The sequence below is a fragment of the Phragmites australis genome, chromosome 8 (genome assembly GCF_958298935.1).
Source record: "Phragmites australis chromosome 8, lpPhrAust1.1, whole genome shotgun sequence".
Classification (NCBI taxonomy): domain Eukaryota; kingdom Viridiplantae; phylum Streptophyta; class Magnoliopsida; order Poales; family Poaceae; genus Phragmites; species Phragmites australis.
The window spans coordinates 9,268,405-9,281,004 of NC_084928.1; the positions used below are offsets into that span (position 1 = coordinate 9,268,405).

The following is a 12,600-nucleotide window of genomic DNA, read 5'->3' on the forward strand; positions in this document are numbered from 1 at the left end:
TTTCATATCATCTACTACAATATCCAATTGATTTATAACAGAGCTAATATGTTCATCAGAAGCATTATTCAAAATAGTAAAAGGATTGGAAGAATAAGATTTACCTTTGTCTTCCAGGTTTTTAATCTTCATTTTGAGCATGGCCTTTTCTTGAATTGGGATCCCATCCCTAGGAGCTCTGGTACTGAACCTAGTTGCCAACATATTCCTTTTACTTTTCTTCCTGATTTTCTTGGCAGCAGGGGGGATAGACCAACCTTGGTCATGAACCCCAACCTTGCCTTCCTCTTCTCCAGAGAAAATGTCTTCAGGCTGAGTGTCATCTTTTAGATCCAAAAGATCCTCATCACCGTCAGCATTGACTTTGTTTACACTCTGGGAGGTGCAAAGTTGGAGCCCTTGTGACTGATCACCAAGGTTACTAGATACTTGCCCGACTTCAACACCCCAGGCTTCTCAGATTGGAGGTTTAGCTTAGGCCATTTTGTAGCTTCCATTAGATATGGACCCTCCAAGCTGTGAACCACAAAATGATCCCCAGGCATTGTAGTCTGAGAAGCAACATCCACCTTAGAGACTTCTTGGTTAGTAGGGATATCCAAACTTGATTGGTCAATATCACTAGCCACAACCAATTGTTTATTTTGTGTAAGATTAGAAAAAACACACCCCTCATTTTCAAGCACAGCCCACCTTTAACTCCTGAGTCAACACTTTTTAGAACACCCACCATGGGTACCTCAATATCACCTTTCTCAATAAGCTTTTCAAACTCTGAGAAAGCCAACACATTCCCCTTTCTAGGATCAAAAGCAGCAATTGGGGTCACCTCTTCAGCAATGACTTGGTTACCAGCATTTAAAGCATCATGATATTTCCTGATGTTGGATAATTTTTCACTTTTGGACTCCTTCTCCTGCCATGACATTACCCCTCCTTTATGACTTCTTTTTAGGTTGTTGTCATCATTGGATGAGGAGTCATCCAAGTCATTATCCTCATTATCTTCATCATCAGGATCTTTGGGGTCAGGTCTGGAGGGCCCATCCTCCTACCTTTTTCCACCAAAGGTCTCCACAACGAAAGTAATATCTTTACCCATTTTGTTAAAGAAGATTTCAATGGTGGTCCTTAGCTTCAAGGGGTTCCTACAATTCACTTTAACCCTGATCAAACCATCCCTCAGGAGACTAAGTTCATCCACTACCACCGGCTCAACAACCAAGGAAGTGATCTCCTTGACCAAATCCTCCTCTTTAGCATAATCAGGAATTCCAAAATTTTTAATCCAGACTGTTTGCAGAACATTGGTCACACTGGGATCAACATTTCTTTTGGAAATCTTGACAACCAAAGAATGAAGAGCAAGTTCAACCATAGTCAATCTAGAAAACGTCTCCAGAGACTCTTTTGTAGGAAAGACTGCAAGAAACTCCCTATTATCCATCTTCCTAACATTCCAATTCCAATCAGAGCTAATGAGGTTTTTTAATTCAGCTTCTAAATTTTCTTCATTAGCTTCGCCTTTAATGATGGAGATCATTCCCGTGGTAACAAAAGACTTGGTTTTAGATTCAGGCACATTGAGACAATAAAAACCCTGTTCTGGAATACTAAAACCAAACATTTTAAGTTTTTTTTTCTTTATCAGCAAGAGCTCTACATTCCGCCGCCATATGTCCAGGTTTCTTACATTTATAGCAAACAGGATCATTCTGACAGTCAATTTGATGGTGACCCTCTTGTTGGCAGCGAAAACAAACAATAGAATCAGGAGATTTGGCTTTAGAAGCTTTACCTCGGGATGGATCTCAATGCAGATCTATGACCTCTTGCCTCAGGAGATCCTCCATCCTCTGGGATCTGACTCCCCCTTGAGCCTCTTGGATAATATTCCTTCTCCCCCATGCACCTTGCGGGATCTGAGATCTCCCATCCTGCATAAGGTTCCAGCGACCACCATGGTCACAACTGCCTTGGTCTCTTTGCTGGGAACTACCTTGTTCATGCGTAGAAGTCGAGAAACCCCTTCGCTCCATCGGACCAGATCTCCTCTGAAGTTTCAAGCGCATATCCCTTTCGCGCTGTGAATCCTCCTCGAGGAGGTCATCTTCCTCCATCCACGCTTCTTCCTCATGCCTTCGTTTCCCCCACCCCCGACCCTGACCATGACTCGGTCGATTGGCCATCTCACCTTGCTTGACCACTTGAGCGAACGAGAGAGAGGGAGGGGGGAAGGGGGAGAGGCTCGCCTCACCTTGCCCGCAGCCGGCCCGAATCGCCGGATCTCGCTCGGGCGAGCGGGGAACCCTAACCCTAACAGAGCGCTTTCTTTGGAAATCCAGATCCACTCCGCCGACGCCGGTCCTCTGGAGTCGATATATATATCGGCGTGCGACTCGACTGACAGAAAATGGCCCAAATACAAATGGCTCTCTTGGGCCGAGACCGGATGGTTCACGATAGATCCAGTAAGCCTCGTCTTCTCCTTCGCCGGCAACCTCACCGGTTGCGCCTCCACCTCTGATCGAATGATCCTGTTGGAGAAAGACGGCGTAGCCAAACCAATAGAAATCGGAATCCGACCAATAGCTATGTCCAAATTCTCCGCAGCCTCTTCCAGACTAGCTCCTTCCACCTCCCTTGATGCAGGAACGAACAACCGATTCCGAATTTCTCTCTCGCATGCATGTTTGTTTGCCGTGAGATCCCATTTTGAGATTGGCGGTGACGGAAGAGGACAACGAAGATCAAGAGGAGCATGCTTACTCCGCTCCGTCGATGATGGCGGACTGAGGATGGTATGCCAGCCAGTCGCGCTCGCACCGCCGGAGGCACCATGGGCAAAGCGGACCGGCGCGATGACCCTGCAAGTCGTTGTTCATCGGGGAATGGGAACCCTAACCTCACCCCTCATTTTCCCCGTTAGTTCAGGGTAGCAGCTGGTTGAATCGATCGATAATGACTGGCGACGATCTGAAGCAATTTAAGCACGGGGACTTCCTTATCGAACGGGAAACTCTGTGTACTCCTTTGAGGCAGCTGAGTATATATATACATCGATCGTGGTGCATTCAGCTCCATGGAAAGCTCTCGCCGTTGTTTTCTTTCTATGCTACTGCTGCAGGGCGATGTGAGCTCCTGAAATGTGTCCAACGGCTGGGCTGGACGCCAGGACGAACGGACTCTGATCAGTACCTCACACAACTCTCATCGCGGAATGGCGTCGCGACCTGAGCAGATCACTGGCCAATATCTCGAGCCCGCTACATTGCTCGTGCCCCGTTGAGACTACTGGCACTGTAGTTATCTTTCGAATCATTTGTTAGCTCAAATCATTCGATTTTCTGAGTGTTGGATTGAAACGCAACAGCCCAGATGGACCACAAGATAGTGGGAGCTATTCCAGCAACTATGGTATGAAGAGTAGTTCTGGATCGTATCCGTACCACTATCCTGTCCCCGATGCTCAATCAGAGCCTCCTATTCAGTAGATGTATGAGTAGCAAGACCCTGAGTTTTATGCTATTTTGCAAGAATAATGGTCAACCACTTCTGTATGGATAGGGTAAATATGGGCTGAGTTTAAGGCAGAGTTGCTATCAACACGACAGATAATGCTAATGTCCACCGAGTAGTACAATATGACCGAATTTAATCGCCCCCAAGCTGGTGGTTCTAAAGGTGATGAAAATTTACTTTTTGCAACTACTTTATTTCCATACCATGTTAGTATACTAATTTTTTCTACCTCGTAGGTTGCACGTGGTGTGGATATCATGGTAAGTACTGATGGATATGATGTAATTGCGTTTTTAGCTTTACTATGGATAATTCGATATATATTTATTAATTTCAGACGTTTCATATGTAATGTACGCATATATTCGAAGGAACAATTATATGTTCGTGCTCGCATTGCTATTACTATCTGTTTGTTGCCTTGGAAACTTCCAAAATATAGCAAATGTCATACAAATTTTTTTTTCTGATGTTACAAAACGTACCATGGTATTATACTATTTTTTCCTGATTTATTGGTGATTGTTTTTTTGTTTTTTATGATTTTCCAACACAATTATTGATAACGCATCCATACCGCTCGGTAATCGCTCAAAATCGTTCGGTTTTCGCAGAAAATCGGTCAGTTTTTGGGGTCTCGGTTACCCAAGAATTCGCGCAATTTACCGCAAAAACCGCTCGATAACAGATCCAATTCGACGGGTTACCGAGCGACTAAAATCACGATTTTTTTTTTCCTAAATTTCAAATTTATTAAAATGAATTTTGTCTTTTTTTTTTTTTGAAAATTCGTGCAGTTACCATGGTAATCGCGCTTTTTCGGTAATCACCCTTTTTGTTACCGATCGGAGCTCGGTAATGTAAACCTTGGGCTGCATATCATCTTTTCCAAATTTGACAGAAAATGGTATTAGAATTCCATCCGGACGTTATAAGCTACGCACAATTAGAGAGATGCATATTCCGAATTGGAACTACTAAACATCAGCCACCTGGTTTTTTTTGAAAGAATAAGTCGTTGTATTATTGGCCCACCTGAGTTGCTTCATGATTCGTGACGAGCTTGCATCTAACGCTGGGGTGGAGGAGATACACACATTCCACATTTTCAGTCACTTTGTAGCTAGGTAGGTCCATTCCGAATTGGTTTGACGAACACTGTAATCCTCAAATAAATTAGGTTTCCACCAATCAAAATGCTCCCTAGGGCAGATAAGTAGCTGCCCGGCTGACAGCGACCGAATGAGCGAACGATCTAATGTTAGGCCAACTCCTCTACTTGCCCAACCGAAGCTCAAAGCTTCCCTTCCCACGCTTCGCAGGTAGGTAGGTGCATCAAAGCAGCTCCAACTCCCAGCTCGCCGCTTCAAAACCCAAGAACTGGAACTGATCACCATCCCGAACCACCAAATCGATCCATGCAAATCGAGTCAAGCGCTGATTAACTACTAGAAGGCTAGAAGCACTGGCCGGAAGATCACCTCACCGTTAAAAAGAGGCATTCCCTGCAGTTCGTCGCCTCGACCTCGACACAGAGCCTTGCAAGACCGATGGCAATGGGAATGGCTCGCGAGAGGAAGCCGTTGGCCGTTGCCTTGGCCGTGGCGCTGCTCCTGGGGCTGTGCCGCGGCGACGTGGTGCAGTTCATCTTCGGCGACTCGCTGTCGGACGTGGGCAACAACAACTACCTGACCAAGAGCCTGGCCCGCGCCGCGACGCCGTGGTACGGCATCGACTTCGGCAGCGGCATGCCCAACGGCAGGTTCTGCAACGGCCGCACCGTCGCGGACATCGTGGGCGACAAGATGGGCCTGCCGCGGCCGGTGGCGTTCCTGGACCCGTCGTTGGACGAGGACGCCGTCTTCAAGAATGGCATCAACTACGCCTCCGGCGGCGGCGGCATCCTCAACGAGACATCGTCCCTCTTTGTAAGCCATCAATTCGTTCTAGTACCAATCATGGCAAGAAACTGACCAGCTAGTGATCGATCTTGCTTAACTGCATGCGTGCAGATCCAGAGGTTCTCGCTGTACAAGCAGATCGAGCTGTTCCAGGGCACGCAGACGTTCATGCGCGAGAAGGTTGGGGCCGCGGCGGCGGACAAGCTCTTCGGCGAGGCGTACTACGTCGTGGCCATGGGCGCCAACGACTTCATCAACAACTACCTCCTCCCCGTCTACTCCGACTCGTGGACCTACACGGGCGACACCTTCGTCAAGTACATGGTGAACACCCTCGAGGCACAGCTGAAGCTGCTCCACGCGCTGGGCGCGCGGCGGCTGACCTTCTTCGGGCTGGGCCCGATGGGGTGCATCCCGCTGCAGCGGTACCTGACGTCCTCCGGCAGCTGCCAGGAGTCGACGAACAAGCTGGCGCGGAGCTTCAACACGCAGGCGGGCGCGCTGGTGGCGCGGCTGTCGGAGACGCTCCCCAACGCGACGTTCCAGTTCGGGGAGGCGTACGACTACTTCCAGGACATCATCAACCGGCCGTACATGCACGGGTTCAACAACTCGCGCGCGCCGTGCTGCACGCTGGGGAGGATCCGCCCCACGCTCACCTGCACGCCGCTGTCCACGCTGTGCAAGGACCGCAGCCAGTACGTGTTCTGGGACGAGTACCACCCCACGGACCGGGCCAACGAGCTCATCGCGGTCGAGACGCTCAGGAAGCTCAACATCACCGTCGTCAATAACGGAACATCCAGCTAGCTAGCAAACGAACGACGACGGTTTTCTGTGTCTATTTGGGTTGTAATTAAAGGAAGAAAAGTCTCTACAACGAACGGATTATGTGTATGAATGTTTTTTCTTCTTCTGAAACTTACACCGAGATACATGTTGCATTGAATAGAGGTAGCCCGACGGGCCAAAACTACAAATAGAACAAAAGGACCCGAAACCCTGTTGCTATTTTTTTTCCCGCCAACAAGGTGGGGTAGTCGTTGTCTTTTTCTTTTCCTGTATACAGCCTTTTAGAGCTACATATCTATATTTATTTCTATTTTATTAATAGAAACTGTCACTTTCCTATGCCCGGGCGTTAAAAAAATAAAAGACCTGAAACTAGATAAAGAAAGACTAGCCAAATCCCAGGGAAACGAAAGCCCAAAGGGCTATCTCGCCTCTGATTTTTTGGACAATCCCGCTTGTTAGGTGCTCGATGTGATTAAACTTTCTGGTGTTCTACTCTTTCCATACTTCCTAGCAAACAAGGATGATTAACGACTTGAGATCCTTACTTGGAGTAATTGGCCTCAAGGCCATAGTGGACCACCATTGATGTACTGAAGATGTTGCAGGTCATGAATTGAGATGAGTTGCCGGTTGGTCGATCCACTGCGTCAAGTCATACCATATGCCACTACTATAAAAAGTACATTCACTATCGACTCTAAAGTGACATTTACTATCGATTTGGGAGCCAACAGTGGGTAATAGAACTATCACTGTCGGTTTAGGAATCGGTAGTGAAGATATTATCATTGTTGATAAAAAGCTTCAGTCGGCAGTGATAGTCAATGCATGAGTTGATATTTTTTTTGTTTGAAAAAACGATTTTTTTGCTCAACTAGGCACCCCACACGCGCGCAGTCGCAAGTCACACGATTTTTCACGTGTGCGGTTTATGGCATTCGAACCTAAAATTACTCCGCTCACATGATACGTCCTTATCATCCCACCACATAAGTGCTTATGATAACAATAGTATATGCAATCCGTTTGATCTCTTGTATCTAAAATTTTAAATGATTATTTGGACATCTAAATGATTTCAAATGAAAAAAAAAATCAACTACAAAGTTGTAGATCTCATCGAGAACTATAATTTTTGTATAAAGTTTATCCCTATCTAACTTTGTATGAAAAATTATGATTTTTTAAGATAAACTATTATTCATTATCACTTACTAGTTCGTAACACGGACCGGCAGTGATAATTAGCAAACTATCACTACTGGTCCATGGCTAGAGCCAGCAGTGATAGTCATTCTATCACTGCTAGTTCATTAAAAAGACCGACAATAATAGTATTACTATCGGTTCGTGGCTAGAACTATCAGTGATAGTCAAGTTTCATTGTCGATTTTTTTAATATATTTTTAGTGTCGGTACTTGATATAAATTGATAGTAATATTTTATTATTATTAGTTTATAAGGAATCGATAATAATAGATTAATATATAAGACATATTCTACAGTAGTGTGAGTCTAGTGAACTTACCCTCAGCAAAGAGATGGTGCCCGGTCTCTCTGCCAGTGTATAGATCTAAGCATGTACGCCATCATCGTGCAAGCCCGTGTATGCATTATCTCTCTCTAGGGTAAATTCTGGGTGTATTCATCAGTTGCCCGAAATTTCCATCCGTTATCTAAAAATTTACTATTTTTTTTCCTCGCAAAATTTTTTACTATTTTCGACCACTTCTCTCAGGTCTCAATGTCTCAGCTCCCAACCCAGGCCAAAATCTCGCGAAGACCTTGTTGGGCCGAAGATGTATGTGGGCCGGAATGGTACATGGGCGGCTGACAGCTTTGCCCACTGCGAATCATCGTGCAACCTGCCGGCACTTAGGTGCAGGCTACAGTGTACCAGCCATGGTCGAGGCAAAGCTAGCTAGCTCAGGAGACAAACGGAAGTGAAAATTTCACAGGTATATGGATACATGGTTTATCAGTATTATTTATTTAGATTAAGATTTGTATTTAAATGATAGGTAAAAAATTATAAAATAAATAAGAGAATCAACCAATAAATAAATATCAGATAGAAGGAATAGACTATCGACATAGACCGTACGTGCGCAATATATTATGGAGTTGCATCTGTCGAGACAAACCAACTTACTGAGTTACTGTGACACAGAGGACTAAAGATGTCTAAATGGGTCGTGTCTACTGGGCCGGTCCGAAACACGATATTGTAGGCACGGCCCAGGCACGACACGATCCAAGCTGAGACGGACCGTGCCTGGATCGAGCGCGTGGCACGACCCGGTTGAGTCGGGCCGATACAGGCACGACCCAGCCAGCCACAATCCGATCCGACACGTATGGGCCCAGTTATTTTCTATTTTTTATATTTTTTAATTTTTAGCTATTTTCTAATCTATTTTTATATGTTTATCATATTTTTATCTATTTTGTATATATATTTTTTAATTTTGTAGTTATTTTTTTTATTTTATCGTGCCGACGGGCCGCTTGTGTGCCGTTGGGTCGCCCATGCCTGTCGTGCTGTCGGGCCGTAATCATGTCCGAGCTAGCCCGGCACGGCACGGTGATCGAAGGGTCATGCCGTGTACCGAGGAGGAGGCACGTGGACTGACACGTCATGACCCGTTACAGTAGCCAGGCCATTCGGATCATGTCGTAGTCGGGCCTGCCGAGCCGGGCCAGCTCGAGTGGCCCATTTGGCCATCTATATGGAGAACTAGGAGGAGATCTACACGACCATCATCAGGCCATTATGGTATGGAGCGGTTCCTCTGACGTAACTGCACACGTGTCGTCGTCGCTGATATGTGAATTAACTCTTAGTGTACCAGGCATGGTTGAGCCCAAGAGATAAACCGAAGGGAAATTTTCACAGGGTATACAGATACATGACTTATCAGTACTGTTTATTTATGTTAAAATTTATGATTAATAGTATGTAAAAAAAATTATAAGATAAATAAGAGAATCAATTGATAAGTTATAAAACGGATGGACGACCGATATGGACTGAATGCAATACATTATGAAGTTGTATGTCTCGAAGACAAACCAACGTACTGCGTCACGAAGGACTAGCTGCTCATGTAACACAAAAACCATCTCATCTTAGGCGCGATAGTTCAAAGGGTTAAATGGACCAAAAAATAGTTCACAGTATTAAGTGGACAAACTCAGTAATTGGGGGGGGGGGGGGGGAGGTTGGGCGTAAACAGACTTTTAAATATAATATTGTCAGATTGTCGCAACATATTGAGAAATTTGAATCAGGTACACTTGGTAGACTAAATGATTACACGAGTTAAATGATTACACATGCCTGTTTTAATCTTAGGTTGTGGTGCCAAGGTACGGAGACTATGCAGAAGCCCACGATCTTGGAATTCGGAAATACTACAAAGCTGCAGGACAGGTATGCTATATGCTAATATGCATATCTTGCAATCTGAGGGGAGCTTTGCATCGGGAGTGCTGAGGCCTAACTTCAATTAATTATCCTTTTGCTTTGGCTTGAAGGATTTGGAAGTGAAATATTTCCATGCATTTATCGATGGAGTTGATTTTGTTTTCATTGATGCGCCTCTCTTCCGACACCGTCAGGATGACATCTATTGGGGCAATAGACAGGTGAAGCTTCTTCTTCTTCTTCTTTTCTTCTTCTTTTCTTCTTCTTTTTGGCGTTTCACTGCACTGGTAATATATAAAGATCTTGCCAGTACCTGTTGGTTGAGATATGATTCCCCATTTTTCTTACAGGAAATTATGAAGCGCATGATTTTGTTCTGCAAGGTTGCTGTTGAGGTAATCTCTCTTGCTCTACAGTCAACCGCGTTAATATATCAGATTTTTGGAAATTTCACACAGATTAATGATCCCTTTCTAAGTGTCGTAATTAATCCCTCCGGTCATAAATACTTACGTTTTGGACTAGGTGTAGTCAAATCTATGAAACTTTGACTACCAATAATTTTTAAGATATTAAGTTTGGAAATATGCAAATTATATAGATAGATTTGTCTTGAAAAATAATCTCATAATTTTCTTGGATTTTACAAATATATTGTAATAGAAAAAAGAGGTCAAATGTACACATTGGTGACCATGTCATGTCCAAAACATAAGTAGTTTTGATCGGAATGAGTAGATCCAAGTTCACACCCAATGCACCATTGTTCATAGTACATGGGAATTGACGGTTAAGCTCATCTTGCACCGATGAACGATTTTTATCATCTTGATTTCTTCATGATCATTACCTTAGTACATGCATGATTCTCATGTAACCCATGCTGATCTGTTGTTTGTTTGATTGTTTTATTGATACCTAAACATTCTTCTGTTATATATATGTCACTATGATGATGCTGGAAATGGAAACGTTGTCCCTTTTAAGATTAGTGGACTATCTGTTCTGTTCTTCCATAATTTGCAGGTTCCATGGCATGTTCCATGTGGCGGTGTGCCCTACGGGGATGGCAATTTGGTATTCATCGCAAACGATTGGCACACTGCACTCCTGCCTGTTTACCTGAAGGCATATTACAGAGACAATGGTTTGATGCAGTACACTCGTTCCGTTCTGGTCATACATAACATCGCTCACCAGGTATTTCCGTTCTCCTAATCACTGTTGCTGCTTTCTTTTAGGAAATTAAAATGGTTTAGTACGAATGCCAATGACTAACGAGCACTCATGAAAGGTTATTGAACAATGACAAAGTCAAATCTGTCAATTTTTGCTGTTGCCCAGTAGTACTCATCGACTAGAAAATATTTTCTCGATTCTTAATGACTCTGAATTCCCTCTTGTGTGTAGGGCCGTGGCCCTGTAGATGAATTCCCGTACATGGACTTGCCTCAACACTACCTCGAGCAGTTTGAGCTGTACGACCCCGTCGGCGGCGAGCACGCCAACATCTTCGCAGCGGGGCTGAAGATGGCTGACCGGGTGGTCACGGTCAGCCGCGGCTACCTTTGGGAGCTGAAGACGGTGGAAGGCGGTTGGGGCCTTCACGACATCGTCCGGTCAAACGACTGGAAGATCAACGGCATCGTGAACGGCATCGACCACCAGGAGTGGAACCCCGAGGTGGACGTGCACCTACGGTCCGACGGCTACACCAACTACTCCCTCCGGACGCTGGACGCCGGCAAGCGGCAGTGCAAGGCAGCCCTGCAGCGGGAGCTGGGCCTGGAGGTGCGCGACGACGTGCCGCTGCTTGGGTTCATCGGGCGTCTGGACGGGCAGAAGGGCGTGGAGATCATCGCGGACGCGATGCCGTGGATCGCGGAGCAGGACGTGCAGCTGGTGCTGCTGGGCGCCGGGCGCGGCGACCTGGAGCGCATGCTGCAGTACTTCGAATGGCTGCACCACGACAAGGTGCGCGGGTGGGTCGGGTTCTCCGTGCCCGTGGCGCACCGCATCACCGCGGGCGCCGACGTGCTCGTGATGCCCTCCCGGTTCGAGCCGTGCGGGCTGAACCAGCTCTACGCGATGGCGTACGGCACCGTCCCCGTGGTGCACGCCGTGGGCGGGCTCAGGGACACCGTCGCGCCATTCGACCCGTTCTGCGAAGCCGGGCTCGGGTGGACGTTCGACCGCGCCGAGGCCAACAAGTTGATCGAGGCGCTCGGGCACTGCCTCGACACGTACCGGAACTACAGGGAGAGCTGGAGGGGCATCCAGGAGCGCGGCATGTCGCAGGACCTCAGCTGGGACCACGCCGCGCAGCTCTATGAGGACGTCCTCGTCAAGGCCAAGTACCAGTGGTGAACTCTCTGCATCGATCGATCGGTCGCGCATCTCTTTGCAGGTGTTGTTTCTTCAGTTTGACTTCGATCCGGTGTATATTGCGCAACCGACGACGGTCAGAGTAAAGAAATTCAGATGCAATCATACAACGCCGTGGTGGTGTGGCGCCGGCTGCCGGCGGCTTCCGAGAGGCTTCCGATTGGGTTCTTATTAGTAGTGGGGGTATGGATACTACGCATTTTTGTTGATACCAGGGATGCCAACTTGGTAATGTAGTTGCTATATCCATTAATACAATGTTACGTCTCATTAAGTGACAGAACATCTCTCTTAGTCACTCCCAATGTTTTATATCTTGGCTTATATCTAAAGAGGATGAAGAGACTAACACATTGACGTTAAGAAACGAACTTACAATGTATAATGCCTATGAGTTATTTTTAGGTGTCACAAAGCAATTAATTATTGCATGTAGTGTCATCAAAATTTTCATCTAGTGTAAGTGGCCACTTGTGTTGCTTTTATATTGTAGAAGCAAAAACTACATAATTGATACATGTAGATAACTAGATAAGCTATTCTTATAGCCATATTATAGATAAGATATT

At 45.9% G+C, this 12,600-nt stretch overlaps 2 protein-coding genes across 2 annotated transcripts; both read left to right on the plus strand.

Annotated features, from left to right (window-relative positions):
• The first annotated feature begins 4,860 nt into the window (after positions 1 to 4,860).
• LOC133926557 (GDSL esterase/lipase At1g74460) lies at positions 4,861 to 6,554 on the plus strand. The gene is made up of 2 exons (XM_062372546.1): positions 4,861 to 5,450; positions 5,535 to 6,554. The coding sequence occupies exons 1-2, from the start codon at positions 5,073 to 5,075 to the stop codon at positions 6,231 to 6,233; spliced, it is 1,077 nt and encodes a 358-aa protein (XP_062228530.1). The 5' UTR covers positions 4,861 to 5,072; the 3' UTR covers positions 6,234 to 6,554.
• A 2,677-nt stretch (positions 6,555 to 9,231) lies between these two features.
• Positions 9,232 to 12,013, plus strand: LOC133927583 (soluble starch synthase 2-3, chloroplastic/amyloplastic-like). The gene is made up of 6 exons (XM_062374043.1): positions 9,232 to 9,273; positions 9,575 to 9,652; positions 9,757 to 9,867; positions 9,997 to 10,041; positions 10,673 to 10,846; positions 11,057 to 12,013. The coding sequence occupies exons 1-6, from the start codon at positions 9,232 to 9,234 to the stop codon at positions 12,011 to 12,013; spliced, it is 1,407 nt and encodes a 468-aa protein (XP_062230027.1).
• The last annotated feature ends 587 nt before the right edge of the window (positions 12,014 to 12,600 follow it).

Coding starts and splice junctions, on each gene's coding strand:
- LOC133927583 (XM_062374043.1), top strand. CDS start 9,232: ATGGACGACCGATATGGACTGAATGCAATACATTATGAAGTT. Junction 9,274..9,574: donor ATGCAATACATTATGAAGTT/GTATGTCTCGAA, acceptor TTTTAATCTTAG/GTTGTGGTGCCAAGGTACGG. Junction 9,653..9,756: donor ACTACAAAGCTGCAGGACAG/GTATGCTATATG, acceptor TTTGGCTTGAAG/GATTTGGAAGTGAAATATTT.
- LOC133926557 (XM_062372546.1), top strand. CDS start 5,073: ATGGCAATGGGAATGGCTCGCGAGAGGAAGCCGTTGGCCGTTGCCTTG. Junction 5,451..5,534: donor ACGAGACATCGTCCCTCTTT/GTAAGCCATCAA, acceptor GCATGCGTGCAG/ATCCAGAGGTTCTCGCTGTA.